The 22,780-nt window shown below is 37.5% G+C and overlaps 1 protein-coding gene across 1 annotated transcript in view; it reads left to right on the plus strand.

Annotated features, from left to right (window-relative positions):
- The window catches only part of UBE3C (ubiquitin protein ligase E3C), a 177,483-nt gene that overhangs the window by 107,931 nt on the left and 46,772 nt on the right, over window positions 1-22,780 (plus strand). The window contains exons 17-18 of the mRNA XM_050942223.1: window positions 2,832-2,964; window positions 7,771-8,018. Coding sequence (XP_050798180.1) covers window positions 2,832-2,964; window positions 7,771-8,018 — 381 coding nt within the window. The remainder of the gene's footprint in view (window positions 1-2,831; window positions 2,965-7,770; window positions 8,019-22,780) is intronic.

The raw sequence follows: 22,780 nt of genomic DNA on the forward strand, positions 1-22,780 counted from the left end.
GCTAACCCTGAATACATATGCATCTGTTTATCAGGCTTGTAATTTGTTTTTCCAAACACATGAGATTAAGTTTGCCTTTGGTAACAGAAGCTTTGCCGATTCTTATATCAAGTTCCCTATCGAAGTTGGGTGAGCCAAGATAGCAGAAGTGATCCACGTTGTCCAGAGCTTCATTATTGACACAGATTTTAGGTGAAATGTTGGTACCTTGTCACATGACAACTGTTTTTTTTATACTGATTACTGTGCTGAACTTGGTACGTGCATCAGAAAACTTGTTCACCATGACCTGCAGTTCATCAGGTGGATTGGAGATGAATGCAGTGTCATCTGAGAAAGGCAGATCCTGAACAGTAAGCTGGATGGCATGCTTTCTGCTCTGAAATTGTCTGATGTTTAAACAAAACAAGCTGCCTTCCATCGTTGATTCAACTACTACACCGGATGGATCATTTCCAAAAACGTAATTAAGAAGAATAGAGAAGAAAATACCAAAGCCATTGAGTGCTAAGATGCAGTCTTGCTTCATACCAGTATTAATAGTAAACTTGGATGATCCAATGTACACAGTCTGAAAAGGAAGCTGATCTTGTTCCTGCAGGTGCTTCAACAGCTTCATTGATGGTAGAGCAGAGCAAATTCACTCCTCCATCCCCTACTGTTACAGTCACCACAGATTCCTGCACTTTGGGTTTTGGTGTATGTGGCCACTGGAACACTTGGGAATCCAGATTCTACACCAATGTATTGAAGAACAGGTCTGTAAGGTGGGTTCTAACGGCCTTGTGGCTGTCCATACATCACATAGTACAGGTGCTCACAGACAGTACCGTGCCATGTAGTGCATCAACAAATGGGGAGCACATTCTCAACTTCATCTATGGAGGCAAGGAAGCTATGGTTGTGATGTATTCATCATCACATTCACCCACTAGCAGCACACGTAGCAGAAAAGGAATGTATACATGCAGATGCACTCAGCATGAACTCTTATAACAAACACAAATGGTCCCTAAACTGGTTAGAAGTGTCTTTACTCTTACTCAGGTGAGGTCAACCTCTAATCAAAGTATTCATGTCTAGTCAGAATGCCGAGTGTCATCTGTCCTGGACTAGGACTTAAAGTGACAAGAAATCTTTATTGGATGCATTCCTTCTGTATTGAAGCAGTCATCTGTCTTCCATCCCATTCCCTTGATACCCAGAATCATAAGGAAATCAGAGAGGACAGAACTGGTATCCTACTGATCACACTAATGTGGCTTAGGCAACATTAGTTTACAGATCTTCTCCAGCTAATCAGAGAATCATCCGTTCATCTTCCTCTGCCCAGACCACCTCTGTAAACAATAAGAACCAAAGATTGTGAACACATAAGATCCATGGAAGTTAGGAGTGTTCAAGCACTACTGTTAGTCATGAAAGAACTAAAATGGAACATGGTTTATGTGCTGGGTGAAAAGTAATGGGTTAACCCCATCATGCGAAGGAGCCCCAGCCATTTGAGTATCTCTTGTATTTCAAATCACAAAGTTTAGCAATAGTTTCCATGAAGGTTCATTAAGCTGCTGTTTCTGCCTCTTACTGTTTTGTTAGACAAGTCTTTATTCTTTCATTCCACAGTCTCCAGGTTTCTTAAGAGATGGTTAATGCCTTTCCTAGCACAAAAGGACCTTTCTGGCCAGAGTTTTGACCAGGGTTTTAACTGTTGGTAGTTCTACTCTGTGAGCCCCTGTCTCGAGCTTCCATAGATACCTGTCTGTCAAAACAGCATTTTTAATAGATATTACTTCTGTTAGGAGGGTTAACAAGCTCAGTGGCTTGTTGGCCTTTCTAACGTTTACAGTAGTACATAAAGACAAAGTCATCTTGAGATCTCACCCAGCTTGATGCTGAAGGTGGTATCAACTTTCATCTGTTGCAGTATGTCTCCCTCCCTGTTTCCTTCTCCAGAAACCATGCTTACCCAGGGAGTCCAGCTTAGATATGAAAAGGGCCCTGTGCTATTATCTGGACAAGACTAAGCCATTAAAATACTCTAACATTGATTGTGGCCATAGGGAAATGTGTAAGGCAGAACCTTTTACTAAACAAATCCCCACCCCCCCACCCCCGGATTAAGAGGTGTATTGAGTATTCTTATACTGTAGGCAGAAAACCATACCACTTGTCTTAAAAACGTCCTCCATTAAGGCTATGGCGGACTATCTAGCTTGTTTGAGACAAGTTCCTATTGTAGAGATTTGCCAAGCAGCAACACTGAGTTCTGGTCACACTTTCACTAAGTGTTATTAATTGGACTTGGCATCGGTTTGGTAAAGTGGTGCTACAGTCCATTTTTGCCTCTAATCCTTGCCTACCATCCTCTGTTGGGGGCACTGCTTGCTAATCTCCTAAAAGTGAGGCGGCACAGAGGTCCTTGAACAAGGAATGGTTACTTACCAGTAACTCTTGTTTTTTGAGAGTTGCCTCTGTGCATTCAGACTACTCATCACTTTCCCCTCTGCCTTGGAATTCTTCGTATGTCAGAATTTTGCCAGCTAGGCAGAAGCAACTGAGTTTGTCAGGGTGCGCAGGGTGCACTCCGTTAGGCAGGTGGAATTCATTATGTTGTCTTAGCTCAAGAGTGCTCTTCACACACACCCCGCCCTCCCCCTATAGCAAGTTTGGTATAGTGGTTCCATAAATGGCTGCTAGAGGCACCAAATCTCATACATGCAAATGCACAGAAGCAACTGTTGCAGAACAATAATTACTAAGGTAACCCCTGTTTACTGAAAATGCAGATTTCAGTATGATTATTTGATTTTTTTTTCTGTTCTTTTTATCAGATCTTTCAAAGACTGATTTATGCAGATAAACAGGAAGTTCAAGGAGATGGTCCATTTCTGGATGGAATTAATGTCACTATCCGAAGAAATTATATTTATGAAGATGCTTATGACAAACTTTCCCCTGAAAATGGTATGTTTGCATTGAAGTTTTACAATATACTAAAAATAATATTGATTGATTGTATAAATCTCACCATATAATTATATATTTGCTTTTACCCGACTGGAAGGTTTAAAAAAATAATAAAAAGGGATATCCCGAACTCTGAGATCCCTGGCCACTTACAAGTGAGAGAGACACAAAACTGAAGTGCTTCACAGCCCCGTAATGTTTTAAACTCCACTAAATTTGAATTAATCTGCGGGGAGGAGAGATCTGCTTTCCTAGATTTAAACTTTTATAACTTCAAAGCTACTAAATTAATCTTCTTAAACACTGACTTTTTGGTAGATCTTTTTCATGCTTAAAAGGAAAGGGAAATGTACTGTATTTTATTAAATGATTGTCTTCAGTTGGTTGCCTTAATATAGTCCTAATGTTACTCTTTCTTGTAACTAGATATTTATAGTTGCTTCAGGGAAAATGTGGTACTGAAAGTTGGGTCTGTGGTGTATCCATGATAGCCTCTCTGTTTTAAGAAGAGGTACACAATATGGCAACATACGACAAGCACTCCTGTATTATCTGGTGTGTGATCCAATTGTTGATTATATTTGCTGTAGGAACAGAAGGTGAATTATCTTGTATATTTTTTGTGTACATTTATTAACCTTTGATGTGGTGGTGGTGGTGGTTAAAAATGGATAAGTCACAGAACTGGTACTTGAGACCTGAATTCTGTCCCTGGATGTCATATACTCAAGATGCATGTGACCTTCTGCAAGTCACATAACTTCAGTGTGCCTTTGCAAAAATGGAGATGATACTAGAGTTCTGGAAGTAGTTGGTTAAAAAATTATTCAACTTTACAAACAGGAAAAGAAAGGAAGCACAATATGAATTTTTCAAATGTTTTTATTCAAAATTGTAATTTTTTCAGCAAATAAATCTTGGTCTGCAAATTGTTCGGACAGGTTGTTATGAATGTTCACAATTCACACTGGGTTGATTATTACAGAAGTCACATTTTTTTCTGACTGAGTAGCTTATGTAGCAAATCAACATAGCACGAATTGTGAATTTTTACAAACACAATTTAAAATTTGCTTTTAGCACGTGCTTGTTTATTCAAGCCTCAAGGGAGCTTTTTGCAAGTATTCACTCTGTTAAAGCTTCAGTTCTCATACGGTCACAGAATGCAAACAGAAAGGTTCAAGAACAGAGTCAAACCAAACTTTATTTTTGAATCTGAACTAATATTTGCAGATTTTTTTTCCCACTCTCTGCTCCGCTCTGTTACTGTAAGCTCTTTTTTTAAAAAGTGTTTTGAGTTCTGTGGATAAAAGGGCAAGTAAGTCTACATATTGTTGCTTTCCCTTCCATAGATGTATAACCTGTTTTCATTTTAAAGATCGTTGTGTATGTGTCAAACAAGACTGAAAGCCATTTACACTAAGGGGTTCTAGTAATGGTATGAAGTTTTTCATCTCTAATTTACAAGCTCAGATTACTACATCAGAAGTGACCAAATGCTGTTACTGATGATAGCTGTTTGACCTATATGAAATGACTCAGTGGTCTTCATTTCCAGATGGACAAGAGTCTCTATCCCCAAACTATCGTCACATGTATTATCAACTAACACACTTGTTGGTAATCTCGCTGAAGACACAGAATGAGCATGGAGTTTGAACTACCCTTTGAGGCACCCTAGAGATGATCCCTCCATGCCAGATATAGACACATTCCAAACACAATAATTGTTTACATGCTGCTTATAGACTATTTTCCACACTCCACCTCACATTCCCTTCCCCTTTCGCAATAGGAAGAGGAAAATGTTTGTGCTTGCGCGCTCTCTCTCTCACTCTTTCTGTGTGTGTGTGTGTGTGTGTAATGTTTATCACTCACTATAGCTTCTTTTGATTAAACCAGATTCCACTTGTACAGGGTTTGGACTGAAATTGAACAGTATTTAAGTGTGTGTGTGTGTATATATAATATACTGAACAGTATTTAAATATTAAATATATATATATAGACACATTTAATCAACAGCAGCTATAGTGGGTGATAAACGTACATACATTATATATTTCATTGTTTATTTTTTGAGTCAGTATAGTTGTATGGAATAATTCTAGTTAGATCCGGGGTGGTTCAGATACAGTGAGTAGTATAGAAAAGAAGAAATTCCTAGAAACTGTAACAGGGATAGTTTCAGGATCATAAACTGAATTGGTTAAAATGGACCTGGAAGATTGAGTGCACATAGATGAGGTCTTAGAAGTGATCAATAGGAAAAGAGATCACGCAAGAGCAATGGGAATTGATTTTGGAAGAAGACAGCCAGTTTTTCCATATGCACTCAAGTAAAAGAGAATCATTATTAACTAATGTTTCAGGGGTACCTTACTCAATCTAGATCATTTAAAAAAATAGGAGTGGAATGGAATGGAATTGAGATTTTGGAGACAAAAACCCCTTTATATGTATTAGTAGAACTGCCTCAAGCTCATGAGTGGCAAAGTCATGAATTATGCAGGCCACATCAAACAAGTGTTGATAAAATACCTACCCCATACCACACCTACATGTATACTGTAGATGTTATCACATGTGTTGTGGAAAAACTATTTTAGAATTGTTTGAGTTTCTAAAAATTTTACTGGGACCATTCTTTATCCATTTTTTAGCCAGATACATACTTACTGTAAGTCCAACTGTATAGGACTCACAGGAAGAGAGAAATTATAACTAATAATTTAAAAAAAACTCTGACTCAAAACAACATTTGCATATATAAAATGTAATGCTTAATAGCTTAATGAACTTCCTGACAAGTAATGTATGTCACTGAAACTGAGAAGTTCCTCTTCTCAGTGGTATAACACTCCCTTTTCTATCGCTGAATACTCATAAGGTATTGGACCTTACAACTGTCATTGGTACCGAGCTGAACCTTGCCCATTCTATGTCTCAGGCCAGTATGACTTTGTGGAAGAGGGCATTCTGTAGTGGGAGAAAGCAGAAAACACTTTTCTGACTAGTGGATTTTTTTTAAAGTAGCTGAGTGAAATTGCTCAGAGAACTGGAATGTTAGTACCAGTTTCAGTGAGATGGACTATTGGGCAGAATGCATGTGAAGCTGGCAGTTATTACAAGATACTGCAATTTAATCCCATTAATATTATCTACATATATGATGTGCTATATACAGAATGTATTGCAATGAAATAAAGTTTTATCAGCATTTGTGTGGTATTGGTCACATTCATCAACAGCAGAGTGACATGAGTTGGCCCAAACAAGTGCTGATTTAAAAAAAAAAAGTTTATATCCTCCTTCCCACTTGATTGTGCTTCATATATATGCTGTATGTTTTATAGAAAAATGATTTCTGAAATCTTCTAGAAGGGGAAGAAATAAATGGGTACTATATTTTGTAACCTCTCTTGTAAAGCCCGGCTCCCTAAATATCGAGCCCAACTTTCCACAATTCTGAGGGACAGAGGAATTACAGCTAATGAAATGTAAGAAATCTCTGTGACTATTACCTAGGTAATCCTATGCTTTTAAGATCTATAATCTAGACAGGCCTAGGAGCAAGGGTTATGTATCCTATTAGAAGTCTACGCAATGCAATGAAATAAATCTCCTGTTTCCAGCCATTATATGTTATGAAATGTCAAACCTTATACCTGTGTTGGTCCTGGACTGAATAATGCCCATCCTCTGCTTTGGGCAGGAATAATTTTGGAGGAAAGAAAACTTTCAGGCAGACTTTTAAAAAAGAAAAAAATGTAGGTGTTTGCAACCAGCTTTCAAGTGTGAAGACATCACTGGGGCTGAATATGGGTGCAGCAGTCTATCCACCTGCAACAAATAGCAGGATCCGGAACTTAATGTGAAGAGTACAGATAAGGAGGTTTGAAGGGGCATGATCAGTGAGTATCACACCACACCTGTCGGGAGTGTGTGTGTGTGTGGTCCTATAAATCATCTCCCTGAGATGACTGCTGATTTTCCAAATCTCTGATCAACTTTCAAACAGCAGCCTTCCATTTTATTTAAAAAAAAAAAAAAAAGACAGAAAATGTTTTCTTCGTTGCTTCCCTAATGCGGAATTTCCACACCTCACCCCCTGAAATTACAATAAGATCTAAGGTGCAGAATGGATAATATTCAGTCCTGGACTAGTGACAGATTTAAAATCCAATATTTCATGAACCAGAACATGCATCTGGACTGAAAATGTTTTATCTAGGGGAGGAGCTGGACAACCCTCTTTTCTAGTGAGATACATAGCATTTGTTTCTAAATCTGCTAAATTGGAAGATATTGGGTCTTAAACTTCTAACATTATTATGTAAAGAGTAGCTATTTCAAAAAATTCATAGAGGTTGCTATAATTTCTCTCTGCCTTTGAGGCCCATATACATGTACGTTGAACTTACTATGCGAAAAGAGACTCGGTTTACAGGTGGGGAGACATCCGAAATAGTGCCAATGTTACACTCTATAAAACTGGTGTACAATTGTTTTTCTGTAAAAGTAAGTTTTATAAACAGCATATGTGTCCAGGTGGTTTGGTATGAAGTCTTTGTAGCATTCATTTGGGGTGAGCTATATTATTCACAAGTTACTTCTCTGCTTTTGAGTAATGCAACCATCTCAAACTCAAGCCAATAATAGATTTATCCAACAGCACAATACACTGTTATTTATATCTGTACTGGCATCTAAATGTCAGTGTGCATGTGGTTTTTTTTTTCCTGAAACAAACTTTGTATAGGTTCTTGTATGTGACTTTTCTTCTCAACTTTCCCCCCCCAGAACCTGATCTGAAAAAGCGAATTCGTGTTCATTTACTTAACGCACATGGCCTGGATGAAGCCGGTATTGATGGTGGCGGAATTTTTAGAGAATTTCTGAATGAACTGCTTAAATCAGGATTTAACCCTAACCAGGGATTTTTTAAGACCACTAACGAAGGACTTCTTTACCCTAACCCTGCTGCACAGATGCTCGTTGGAGATTCTTATGCCAGACACTATTACTTCCTTGGAAGGATGCTTGGAAAGGTGAAAACTTTTTTTAAAAAATGGTTGTTGTACAATACATAACATTAGGAGTAAAAAGATAATTTACAGTGGAAGCTTTTTTAAAAAGTAAATTTAAGAAAGGAGGCGTGAGTTGGGGAAGTTTAATGTTTTTCTTTGTCAGTTTGGAGGGAGGGGAATATTTTTATTTAATGGTAATGTAAATAATATTGCCACTTTATTTACTCACTGGCTGTATTGCTAGATTATTGATACACTTGCATAATTCTCATTAATGTTAATACTAGTTACAGAGTTGAATGAGAAGAGAATTAGCGATATTAAATCTGAGTTCAGCAAAGCTTTGAATTACATATTTAGCTTTAACCACAAATTTAGTCTCATTGAAGCCAATGGAAGTGCTCACATGCACAAGTCATCGTGCATTAGGGTTTTAGAAACTGTTCTCATGAGTTTGGCTGCAAATATTTTTTCGTCATGCCAGTTATATGAAATGAATATTTGCAGGAATTAGCAGGTTTTTGGTTGCACAAGGCACATTGCTAAATTTCAGAACTGTTGCTCTGATCATTTTTAACAAATGTGACCTAATGATACCATATAGAAAAGGTGCATAATGTAATACTGAGTTAAGTTCTCGTTCTCAGTTTCTTTTCCTACTCATTGCTGGATTCTAACGTGGGCATCCTCTTTGACTTGGACCTCTCTCTAGGTCCTTACATCAGACTATATCTTGCAGACACTTTCTGCATAAAATCTCTAAGATACAACCTGCCTATCAGTCCAGGCTAAAACTCTCATTCAGGCTCTCATCATCTCATATCTCAATTACTGCAACATCATTTTCTTCTTGACAAATGGAATCCTGTCCCACTCATATCCATTCAGAATGCTGTTGGAACGATCTTCACTTAAAGGCCCTTAGCAGCCTGTCCCCACTCTGAAATGTCATTTCTCATTTGCTGTTGAAATGTTGACACCTGCCTCCGATTGGCTGATGATGATGCCAGCCTTCATTTTCTATTTGTTAAATTTTCAAGAAAGCACCTTTGTGCTTTTTCCTGTGCTGCTTCTTTATTGGGGGGAGCTCACTGTAAACAATGACAAAGCTACCTTATTCTCCTCCTTTAAATTCCTTCTCTAAACTCTCTTTTTCTGTGATGCCGTTAAAAAACTCGACAACAATTAGGCTGCTGGTGTTCTGAGAACACTGCCTGTCATGCTGGCCAATTTTGTTTCATTGTTTCCTTGTGCTCTCCGATCTGTCTGTATCCATTTATTTTCTCTCGTCTTAGATTGTGAGCTTTTGGGGGCAGTAACTGTCCTTATGTTGTTGGTTTGTACAGCTCTGAACACACTGGAAACCTGGTCCATGACTGGGGGTTCAGTACTACCAATAATAAATGTATTAAATTTTGGTGCCACGTACTATAGAGGAAATAATATTTTAATTCTCTGTCTTTTGCCCCACGCTTTAAGTAACTGAAGTGGATAGATACTCAATTACATGTGTAGGTATTAACTATGTTGATAGTTCACAGGGTTGGGAGGAAAGGAAATGTTTCCTTTAAAATACATTGGGAAATGTAGAGAGCTGTTTTTCAGGAATTTAGCTGTACGTTTTGCACTGGCAATAGTATTCCATAGTTAATTCTCTACACACAGCTCTGAAAAACCTTTCTTCAGTTTTACTTTTAAAAGGGGAAAATTTTGGGTGCTAGAGTTTTGGTTGTAATGAGGATGTTCATGAAGAATTTTAGCATAGAAGGGAACTTGAGTTTGTCATTTACTATGCACCTGTTATAATTTTGGTACCGTGTTTTGAGGGCTTTGGATTGTGATGCTGTGGAAAGCCAAATAACAATAAATTGCTGTTGAACAGAACTAGTTTGTAATGAAAATGAACATTTAATTAGAAATGGGAACTTAATTTCACTATGACGTCTATTAAGATTTGTTGCTGTTTTCTGGCCAGCTCTGGTATTGAGAGTGTCTTACAAAGAACATTGAGGTCTGGTCTACACTGGGGGGGAAAAGGGGGGTCTTCGATGTAAGATTCGCAACTTCAGCTACGAGAATAGCGTAGCTGAAGTCAACGTATCTTAGTTTGACTTACCTCCCGTCCTCACGGCGCAAGATCGACGGCCGCGGCTCCCCCGTCGACTCCGCGTCCGCCTCTCACCCTGGTGGAGTTCCAGAGTCAAGGGGGAGCACGTTTGGGGATCGATTTATCGTGTCTAGATGAGATGTGATAAATCAATCCCCGGCGGGTAGTGTGGACATACTCTTAGTATAGTTCTTGTCAACATACTTTAAAGCCAGGAACTTCTAACCAGTAATTTTGAGCATTTATATTCAGCTATAAATATAACAATGATGGCTATTGTTTTAATTGATAAAAACTGTGAGTAAATTTTTCAAAGGCACCTAGTATCCTATTTCAAAATTAATTTTGGCACTGGTGTGAAACTCCCATAGACTTCAGTGAGATTAAGGCTCTGAAGTTTCAGATTTTGAAAATTTTATTCTCCATATTTAAGTTTAAAGGAAAATGTTTTTCATGCATTCAGATGGATTCTGTAATTTTAGTCCTTCTCTATATATGAGACTATCCAGATGCTGGAAATAGGTGTGCATAGGAGCGAGTGGGCACAAAACCACAGGTATACTGTTTCTGGATTTATTTTTTTTTAAAGTTCTGTAGAAGCAGGTGTTTTGGAAGAAAAATTCAGTGCATGAGGATAAAAAAATGATTATATGGACTAAAAACTGGTTAGAAAATGTAAAAATTGTGTGAAAAGTAAACATTTTGGAACAATGTTTCAGTTTTAATAAACTACATTATTAATGCAAGTAAGAACATTTTTTTTTAAAAATTGTTTTTAACCAGACAGTGCCCTCTTAAAAATAGCAAAGAATGGAATTCTGGTCTAAACATTAATTTGGGCAACCCTCCACCTTTAGATCTATCCAAAGGATCACTACACGAAGACTTGTGAAACAGGGAAAGATCCAAATCAGCCACTTGCATTAAAGCAATGTATCCGTTTTGAAGGACATGCTATAATTAGCAGTGGGCCAAAGCCAAACCTCACATCCAAATAGCACTGAACTATGGAAAATGTTATAGGTCTGACCTGCCTATAGATTCACAACTTCGTTCTCTCCGTGGTCTGCAGGGCCCAGCAGCTATAAGTCTGTTGGGGGCTAGCTTGGGAGTGGGGATCACAATTGTTTAAAAGCTGCCTGCATCTCATCTCTTTTTTGAGGGCTCAGAAGGTGCCTCTCAGAGCTCCACAAGAAGTTGGAGTTGATCTGGAGGAGACAGGGCTGGGAGATGCTTATATTTATTGGAACTATTTTTCCACAACTGATTGCAATATTGGACCCTTAATTTTATTTATTATCAGTTCAACAGCACTTCTATGATTGCATCTTAAATATTAATATAAGAGCATGAGAAATCAGAAAAAAAGTGATGCTTCCATTGTTTAGAAAGAGCTCTATCAGAACAAATATTGTTTTGTTTTTGCCCTTTAAAATCAGAGAATATATCATTTAACATTTTGAAGGCATAGATTATTGTTGTATTTGCAGTACGTTTGTGTAAAGTATGAAGTGACAGTGTTATTTAATAATTAGTTCTATCCAGGTGCAGAGACACCTTTTTACTGGCATGTTTAGAGAGCTGATTCATTAAACAGAAAGATAAGGCACGGCCTTACTATTCAGTACCTGCCAGTATTGTGGTCTAAGTTAAAGACATTAGTGAATAGTCATTCATCCATTTCCAGAAATGCTTCATTTTATGCATTTGCACAGAATTATTTAAAAGCAGTAGTACATTATTAAAAGCTTTTTTGTCAACAAAATAGGAATACTGCAAAGGAAGCAGTCAGGCTTCCACAGCAATTTCTTATTTGCATAAACCAAAAGACACAGAAGTGCCACTGAAAACTCTCACTTAAAAAGTTTCGATGTTATCAGAAAACAAATACATTAAAATTCAATAATTTACATAAATTCTGTGTATCCCAGTAACCATTCAGTGCTATTAGCCAAATGCGTTTGACTTTCAGTGATGTGTAGATTCATAACCAGATTTACTTTTTTCTGTTTCCTGTCCAGAGGTTTTTTAATAACTTAACATGTATCCATAATGCTATTTGATTCATTAATAAAATTAGTTAAGGTTTAATAAAATATTTTCTAAATCTTATATTTTCAGGCTCTTTAAACCTAGATAATAATTACAAAATTGCTACCAAAATGCTGTTAATTATTTAGGTTGCAAAGTCAAGCAGTTGAAAATTTGGAAATGTAAGATTTACAGTTGCCCATGCAAATTTATTTCTGCCCCTTTGTGCATTTATTCTGTACTCTGAATGAGTCAGGGCAGTGGTCCTGTGGGAAATAATAGTTGTCAATCATAGGTAATTGCCTAGTTTTTTTAAAAATAATTCTTCTGTGTACAACTGCAAAAACTGTGCGTTATTAGCAGGGTTTGAATCTTGACCCTTTAGCACTGCAGCACAGATTTCTACCACTTGAGCTACAGGACTAACTACATTAGCTGGCAGTAGGAGAAGGCTATTATCTCTCAGGGGGATGGATTGCTGGTGATATGGACTATCCAAGGGTAAGGGGGAACCGGCTCAGCCCAGCTCTCTCTCGGTCTTCCTCTCTGAGAGATGAGAAGCGCCTGTTTCTTTTGTTGCCTCCAGAGCTGTGAATGGGATGCTGTTATCATGTATTTTTGGGGACAGGAGGAAAAGGGAAGTGGGAGGGGAAGTAAGTGGCTTGACTTAGCTTCCTTTCTGTCCCCTCCACAACAACTGTTCTGCCAGCTTCTAGATTTCCCAGTGCAGTTTCTGCTACTTTGGCAGCAGTGTGACTCTTTAGAATGTTAGAGTTCAGTTGTTTTGTTAGGCTGCCAAAATTTTCCTGAGGAACACAAGTAAGAGAAGGAAAATTGTGATTTCTAACAGTTTCTAAATCAGCCATATGTGAATGGAATTTCATGGGACAGTGAAAAGGCACTTCTGTGGCCGAAGAACCTTCTGTCTGATGAATTTCAAAGATCTATTGCAAACATGGAGGTGTTAAAGCTTCTCAAAAAAGGTTGCAATTTTTTTCATAATGGAAAGTGTTAGGCGATCTAAATAAACACTCCATATAAAAATACTTAGCACTTGTGTAGTACTGTGAAAACATAAATCAATCTTACAACATCCTTATAACTGTAACTGCCCCCATTGTACAGAAGTGGAATCTGAAGCAGAAAAGTGAAGTGGTTCACAGTCAGTGATTAGAAATAAGAATCATCAGGGATAAATAGTCAAAATATGTAATTTGGAACCTTGACATTATACATTAGATTATAAAAGGTGGGATTTTGGACAGTTTTAGTTATATTCTTATGCAGAATCAGCAGCTAGTTTAGAGATGTGTCTGAAAGATTGTTGAACAGAAATTAACTTGTTAGTCCTCTCATGTTCGGAACTAGAACGTTTATGGTTTCTTACTACCTCTGTTTTAAAACAGGCCTGATAGTTCTGAAAATATGACTGTTTTGTCGTGTCATGACTTCTAATGTCTTTGACAGGATTTTTGTTTGCTTCAGACACTAGTATTCCATTACACTTAGACTCAGCTGGTTCCCAAGACCCAGTGAACTATCTCCTCTATTCGTTCTTTTTGACTCTAGACCAGTGATGAGGACTAGTGAACCATGAATCGGTGTTCCTGATTCATTTGTATGATCTATCAAAGTGAAGCTTCTTTGCAGAAGTCAATCAAAAGTCCTCTAAAGATACTGAAGATTTGTGAAAAAGAAATTGAAGTTTGTTTTGTTATGGTGTTTCCTATTTCTTAGAAAGGTGGCAGGACACAGAATGAAGGGTTTGTTCTTTGCTTACTTTGAATTATGAAAGCCTGTCCGCTTGGGAACCAAATTACTGGCAAGGTAGCATTTTGGGGACATGTTAGGTAGAGAGGCAAAGATGTTTAACTTTTAAAAAATTGGTAGTAGTATTTTGATGATAGTATGCAGGGACATTGTTGTTAATCTGTGCTAAAGATCAATCACAGCAATTAATATTAAACTAGGACTGAAATAATTGATTTATTGCCTTGTGCACATTCTCCTGATGCATATTAAAGAAGGTATTTTCTAAATTGACTAGATTGCACAACATAGTATAGTTAATATATGTGGTGATCTGATTATGGTGGACTATGTGCAGTGAGATCTAAGAGTGTTATATTAAGCTTAGATATTTGACAAATTAAGTTTTAAAGCTGTATCTTTCAGTAAGATTAGATAACTACTGAATGAAAAGGTATTGGATCAAATTCTAAATGGCTTATTTTGACTAAATCAAACTGAAATAGGGAACAATTAATTATTGATTCTAATGAAATTTAATGGGTTACATTTCTGAAATATGAAGAGTTTATGGTGTGATTTTTAACTGACAAATCTAACAGGATAAATAGTGCACCAAGTTTCATATTTGTGTATAACTGAGGCTTCATATACAATGCGCAGAATTCCTGTACCTACAGCTAATACAAAACTTGAAATATTGTAGACTAATTCATTTTGTTGTGCAAGATATTATCCATAGGTCCAATTTTAATCTTATTGGTCTTTACACTAGCCATTTAAAGATGAACTAAAATGCTTTTTAATTGTCTTAGGGACTAATATAAAACCCATTGAAATCAAGCGGAACCTTTCCATTGGCTATGGTAGATATTGGATTATGGCCTAAACTCCTAAATCATGAACAGAATACATGTGAAGGCTTTCAGTAAATGAGTTTTAAACAAGACACATATGCATACATCCCTGCACTAAAAAGATGAATAGGCGAAACAAAGAAAGAGTAGGAAAAGACAATAGAGATAACAGTTAAACTTCTGATTCATTTTAATAGCTAAAATCATGGTGCCTCAACCACCACACTTGGGCCTAGTCCACACACAAAAGTTAGGTTGACATAGCTATGAAGCTCAGAGGCATGAAAAATTCACTCCCCTGAGTGGTGTAGTTATGCTTATTTAACACCTGTGGTAGACACAACTCAGCTGATGGAAGAATGCTTCCATTGACCTTGCTACCATCACTTGGGGCAGTGGAGTTTCTATAGCGATGGAAAAACCTCTTCCTTTGCTATAGAAAGTGTCGAAGTTATGGCGCACTAGCTGTGCTGTTGTAGCTCCCATAGTGTTAGACGTTATCGTGGTAGTTTTCTTCTGCCTAGTTTTTCTAACTGTCGAGAATTTTTTCCTAATTTGTAGGCTATACTTTTTTCCCTTTAGTTTTGTCCATTTAGGAAAGAGCTACTTTGGTTTGGCTTAAATCAGTCAACTGTATTATTCATTTGTAGTGCAAGCTCCATTGACAAGCATTAATTCCCAAAAAGGTGCATGTAGAATTAGTATGCTAACAAACAAGCGATTGTTTGTACAAAGTCATTATTTATATCATTTCAAACAATAAAATGGAATCAAGGAGTCAAATATTGCTTAAACTTACAGTACTTTTGTGTTTGGTCAAAAATGACATGAATCTTCCTTACAATGACTTTAAAAGGAAAAGTAAGCAGTTTAAAAGATTGTTCAAAAAAGAAAAATATCTCTTTTTAGCAGATCATTTTTTCCTTAAGTTTTCTGATCTGTTTAAAAGGGTTAAAATAATAAATCCCCAAAATAAGAGTTTACCATTGAAAGTTGCATGTTCCATTAATTATGGCATAATATGCAACTCTGAGATATTTTAAAGGAGCTGATCAGCCTCTTTATGAATATTTACATACATCAGTATGAATTTATTTTCTAGCATGGTTATTCAACCTGACAATTCCTTTGTGTGCTGGTTTACTTAACCAATTATCTTTTGATTACAAAGTACTCAGCTTAGTACCAACATTGTAAATATATGTCCAGCACTAAAAGGCTACTAAAATGTAGTATTTTAACACTAAATCTTTAGGAGGGAAAAGAGTATATTGATTGATTGTGATATTTATTGGGTCATAATGTATTTAAATTTTCTTTAATGCTTATGTTAGTGATTGTTTACCGATAAAGTGCACAAAGGTCTCTGCAAGCAGCCCTGCATGGAAAGAATTACCTCATGTCAGTGGTCACTTATCAATTAAAAGTTCCATTAGCAGATTATTCTGTTTCTGGTTTGTGTACTGATTGCATTTTATTGCCTCTAAATCAAGCTCCTGGACAAGAAATAAATAAACAGTTAAAGTATGTGGTAATGGCACCCTGATCTTTTTTCACAGTTGGAAACACCTTGGTCCATTTAAGTTAAGTTCAGAATATTTACTGAAATGAATTCTTCATTGTATTTGAATTCTTATTTAAAATGACTGGTTTACTGATATTAATAAATGTTGATTTATCTTGATAAAGAATATGTAGAGGTTAGGGAAATAATAGATAACTGGACTATTTTTAAAAGATTGTAATTCAGATGATAAAAGTAAAACTTTGTTTCAAATTTACTTCCGCTGTCTCATTTTACTTCCTATCAAATTATGTTTAAACCTGAAGCAAGAAAATTCTGTAAAACAGATAACTGGAATTTCAGTTAGGAACACTAACAGTGTAGTAGTTTAGTAACTACAGTTCATCCAGGTTTTTTTCAAATGTGCAGAATTTGTATGCATAACAAGGAAATCAAATGATATAGCAGTTTAGGGTACAACATCAACCAAATATTGATCCCAACCCCTAAGGCCCCACCCACCTGACACTGCGCTCTGGGATATTACTTTGAGTCGAGATTGACACATGATCAGAAACAAAGATTGTGTGTGATTCCTCCAAGAACTCTTCCCATCACTCTTTGCCAATCAGAATCGATTTCAACCCCGTAGGATCTCCCCAAGAGTGAGTATAACCAATAAGGGCAAGTTCAGGGGCATGGAGACCTGTCCAGAAGAGGGATGTTTGACCTCTCTAAGAACACATCCCACAGCACTCTACCAATTGACATGAATGTTTCACCCCCTTAAGCCCTCCTGGAAGGGAAACGTACCAATCAGAAATAGGTATAGTACGAGAGTCTAGGTCAGAACCCTCAAACTGTGGAGCTCAGCATTTGCCCAGCTGGCCGCACCACCCCCTGAACCCCGATCACTGTGTGGAAGAAGCCATCTTGTTTCAAGAGTGTGTTTTTCAGAAATGGTGGAAACACTGAGGGGAAACATGGCCTCCTTCATTACTCCCATGAGAATTATGGAATTCGTTTTAGTTTCAAGGCTGCTCAGTCACCTGCAGAGAAAACACTATGTCAGCAACAGTTCTGAGGAGCAAGGTAGCTGTCAAGGGGAGCCCTTTAGTCCAGCTGTTGATGGATATGTTGGAACCTGACCCCGAGACCCAAGTGTTCATGAAGCAGACTGACGAGCACGATGGCCGCTGAACATTCACCCATGGAGGAAGGCAACCGTGGCTCATCAGAGTCGAACAAGATGACTGTCGAAGACATTGCTCAGGTAAATAACTGTAAAAAGTATGGGATTTAATGAGTAGGAACTGATCTGCGGTTGCATAAATCTAAAAAACAGTGGACTTTCAGCTGTTTCTTTTCTGAAAATCTCTTGACAGCTCAACAAGGCCTTTGAGAACCACACATCTGTAGCCCTGTGTGGGTAAATCTATCATGCATCAGCTGTTTTTGCTCATGCATGAGACAGATCTCAAGAGCAGACCTTGGATAAGAACAGAAGGGAAGAATGAAGCAGCTCAGACCCCGTATAGGTCAGGGTCTTAGTGTCCATTTTTCACAGTCTGCTGTAAAATGCTGTGTTAAATCAGCTGATTAATAAAATTTGTTTAAATTTGTCATTGTGACCGTGTCACATTCACACCAGTTTACTACATTATATTATCAGTTCTATCAATATCTTTTCCTTCAGTAACTGTCTGACAATGAAGTACTTGCCATAACCTTTGGAATTGTGCGCTGTTTATGAGTAGTCCTGGAGCTTTTTCCAAAAAAAGTCTTAAAAAAGGCAGAAAGACACTTGCTGCCCTTAAACTCTCAGGATTTTTCTGGCTTCAGGGGCATAGCAAAAATGTACCTGGGCATATGAAATGCTGTCCCTTGCGTGCATTGAAAATTGTAGAAAATTATATTTTTCTGATAATTCAGGCTTTCTAAGTTTATCCATAAAATATAGGTGACTGTTTACATCCCTGCAGGTGATACCTTGTCTCTGCTTACAGCACCTCACTTTGCATTTGTACCCCATGTCAACATAAGACTGACCCTTATCACATAAAGTTTTAGACATACTTATTTTTTTCATGCAGAGTCTGCATCTTTCTGAATGCTCTTTGTACCTGCAATAAAGTCTACAGCTAGGGCATCCTAGTTGTATGCCCATGCTGTCTGCACACATTGTGCTTAAGCAGAGGCAGCAAAGATACCTGCAGATGTTGGTGACTGTACAGCCTGTGACACAACTCTCAATAATTTCTCACATCAAACAACTTTTTTACCTCCAGAGCTCCGTAATAATGCTTATTGTACAGCAGGCTAAAAAAAGTCTCGAGATACACTGTGTCTCACTTTTAAAAACAAAACCCCGCCCCCTTTCCTCCACTTAAAGCACACCTGTATATTGACTTGTAAATGCTGTTCAAACAGTGCTAGATCGCTGAGCATAATCTTTTGATCTGACCACCCCAGTTTCTCATGGAACTTTCTTGACCCATATAACAGTTCTGCATCTGTAGGTTTACTGTCGGACATGACAGCCAAGAGGCTATGTGCAACAAACAGATTAGTACTGGTGTAAGTCAAGTCAACTAAATACAGTTTCTTTTTATGGATGATTAGATTATTATGGATAGCACTTAAAACTCTACGGCCACCCCCATCCATGTTTTTTACAGTTGTCACAATGATGCATGTGGTCCCATCAACAAGTATCACCCTATTACTCTTTAGCAGTTTAGCAGCCTGATTAGAAATCTTCAGCACCCAGGTCATTCCTAGTTCTTCTTTCTGAAAACAAAGAATTGTTTAAATTACAGCTGTCTAAACATAATTGAACAAAATCATCTGGGGCTAGCCTACCATTAATGTTTTCAAGAACTAACGGTATTCCCCTGTGTATGGTTTCAATAACCTGCTGGCTTGAATTTTTACATTCAAGATTGACAAAATGAATTCCTCAGAATACATCTCATTCCTAAATCTACATAATACCCATTGCCAGCTTCTTACTCACTCCATATACACATCTGTTTGGGGGTCTGCACCTACATTTTCAGAATGTTTGGAGGTTTCTCAACAGAACCATCAGGTGTGTCTTCTACATCAGACACTATGTGAGCGTCAACCTCCAAGTCAGCTTTACAAAATCCATTTCAGGCTGTAAAACAAACACCGACACAAAGGTTTTGGTTTCTTTCTATCCCTAGTGGTTCTCCAATACATAGACATTTTTAATACAAGCATGTTGTCCCCAGGCACCCAAAAACAAAGTTTGCAACAAAATCCCTTTTTAAAAAACCCACTCCTATCTCCTGCATATGCCCTAAATCACAAACAACAATTTTATCATTAAAACCAAACTTTTAAAAGAACTATTTTTAAAACACATTTAAAAGTCAGTTACAGAAATTTACTTCCCATCAGAGGGAAAAGGGATGCTAGCACATCGTTATTTTTCCCCCCAAGTATATTTGGGCCTGTGGGTTAAAAAACAATCAAAATTTTAGTAGTATTCCCCAAATGCACCAAACTTATGTACAACCTGTTGAATACCACTTTAAAAAACAAACCAACCAGTATTAAGCGCAGTCATAGTTAAAATGGGATTGTACTTTGCACTGGTGAAATACAGCTTGAAATTGCTCTTTCCATACTAAACAGATCACACTGCAATAAAGACATGTATCATTATTAGTAATGACAGCATGTACAAAGAGTAAGATTATATAATATATATTTCCAGAGTTAAAAAAAGCAACGTCTTGCAGTCCATCAGCAGCCATTCTGGGTTCTGTTATAAAAGACAGTCTCCAGAAAAGTTTATGATTTTATACCAACCTAACTCTTTTTTCAAACAAACTTCAGTGTCTGTAGTTAGCAGGTGCTTTGATCACTACAGCTCTTAATAAATAGGTACATGAGGAGTATCTCTAAACATTCCCTTTTGTGATCTATAGGTGAAAATTTAAACTCTTATTAAATTATCTTAATGGTTTTGTGTAATTTTTAGTTACAATATATTTTTCTGTTTCAATCAAAAACAGAGCACTATAGATATATCTTACAGAATTAAACAGCAGATCACCATACACAACAATCCTTAGTGTTACTGCATCTTCTCTTGACTGGGGGCCTTGTAGATCTCAATGCATGTCTTAATTTTTTTCATTTTAAACACGTTTCTTTTGTGCTTAAAGTTCTGTGTACTTAAATAAAAATGGATGTAGCACAACCATAGTAAACACCCTACAAATACTCATAACTTTTAAATGTTTGTTTGTTCTTACAGCATGTTCTTGTTTTATAAATATAATGGAGGTTTCTGAATCCTTGCAAAATTTCATTTTTTGGGTTAAATCATTGTTTATTTTTGAAAATATAGTATTTTAAAACTTGAAATGACTTTGAGTTACTAGAAGGACTGACCCATAGTAATATACAAATTTCTGAGGTTTTATTTAATTTAATATTAACAGAACTTACCTCCCCCACTTACTCTGAGTAAATACCCATCAAACCTAATTACTGATAATTTTTCCAACCTCCCAGCAGGGCCTAATATGCATAATCCTGATGGAACATTAAGGAAACATGGGTTTTGGGGGGAGAAATAGCTCAGTGGTTTGAGCATTGGCCTACTAAACCCACAGTTGTGAGTTCAGTCCTTGAAGGGGCCACTTAAGGATCTGGGGCAAAATCAGTACTTGGTCCTGCTAGTGAAGGCGGGGGACTGGACTCAATGACTCTTCATGGTCCCTTCCAGTTCTATGAGATAAGTATATCTCCATATATTATTAAACATGGGTGTGTGATTACACCCGAAGTCAGTAGATCCACACAACCCCATTTTTCAATAGGTCATAGTTAAACCATTGTAGTTCGATGGTATTGAGTTAACTCCGTTGTACTCAAATATCTATGTTGTATACAGAATATAGGATATTTTTTGCTTTAAACTTGTTTTTCCTTTTTTCCTCCCCTGGATTTTACTACATGCATTTTAGCTTTTTGCTATAAATAGGTTTCTTCTATTAAAGATGCAATAGCTGAGTTTTCACAAACTATTTATATTTAAAAGGCACACAACCCTTGAAAACAAACTGAGATGCCCCATCAAAACTTTCATCTTGTTTAAGGGCCACACAGTCCTTGTAACAGAAACACAGATACTCACAAAGACCTTTTCAATAGATATTTTTATTTACAGATACCAAGTTTTATAATATTTTATATCACGTGCTTGTCCCCTCACTATTCTCTAACTTAATCCTTTTAGATTTCTTACTGTTAGTCTTTTTCCTAATCAATGTTCTGTAAATTTTTTTGTGGCTCACGCAGTCAATATAATGGACTAAGTGGGTATCCTTTGGTTTGGTAATTTTGTTTAAAACTGTTAGAATCTCAAGCGCTGTGCACCGCATTTACCAAGGTCACCCTGGTTGCTAAATTTTCTTGGGTTAAGCACAGGCATTGTGTAACCTATGGCAATAATGGCGTTTAATAAGCTTTACAAACACAGGTCAGCACACAGGATCTGGAGCATGTTATTTCTATTCTCTGAAGTCCAATTCATTTAGTTATGATGTCGCTGGTCTGGCACATCTATAACACAGCCCTCACAGTCTTCAAAAACTTCTCCCAAAGACAAGATCAAGGACAGCATAAACAGAAATGCTTATAGTAGACTGCTTGACTCGTTTACACTCTCAGCATGGCACTGGTTGTTAGTGCTATGGCAAGGGCCTTCCTTAAATCCATCCTCTTCCTAACACTTTGTGTCCACTTCAACAAATTGGCTTGATCTTCAGCAAAAACAAGTTGGATCTGATTCACCTTTGCTCTCTGATACAGCGCTGTACAGCATCTCCAGGTCTTTTAGAAAGGTTGTCATTGAGCTGTCGAGACTTTCAGAAAAGAAACAGCTGTAAATCCACTATTTTTTGTATTTATGCAACCCTAGGTCAGTTCCTACCCCACTACACTCAATCCTTGACTGCTACTTTTTATAGTCTGTTTACTTGAGCAACATCTTTGCTGTTCATCTTCTTCAATCAGCCATAGTTGCCTTCTTCCATGGCTCGGTGGCCATCATGCTAGTCAGTCTGGTTCTGAGGTATCCATCAATGGTTGGGCCAAAGACTCCCCTCGACAACTCCCTACTCCTAAAGTAGTGCTTTCTCCACAGACAACTGAGTGCTCTCAGAGCTAAAATGAATTCTGTAATTCTCATAGGGGTAATGAAAGAGGCCATGTTTTCCCCTCAGTGTTTCCACGATGTCTGAGAAATATGCTCTTGAAACAAAATGGCTTCTTCCACACAGCGATGGGGCTTCAGGGGTGGTACTGCCAACCAGCCAACTGTTGAGCTCCAGAGATTAAGGGTTCTGCCTAGATCCTCGTTCTGTGCCTATTCCAATTTATAAATGTTTCCCTTCCAGGAGGGCATAAAGGAGTGAAACCCATGCCTACTGGAAGAAGGTGGTTGGAGGCGTTCTTAGAGGCATCACAGGCCCCTCTTTTGAATGGGTCTCCC

The sequence above is a fragment of the Gopherus flavomarginatus genome, chromosome 2 (assembly GCF_025201925.1).
Source record: "Gopherus flavomarginatus isolate rGopFla2 chromosome 2, rGopFla2.mat.asm, whole genome shotgun sequence".
NCBI lineage: Eukaryota > Metazoa > Chordata > Testudines > Testudinidae > Gopherus > Gopherus flavomarginatus.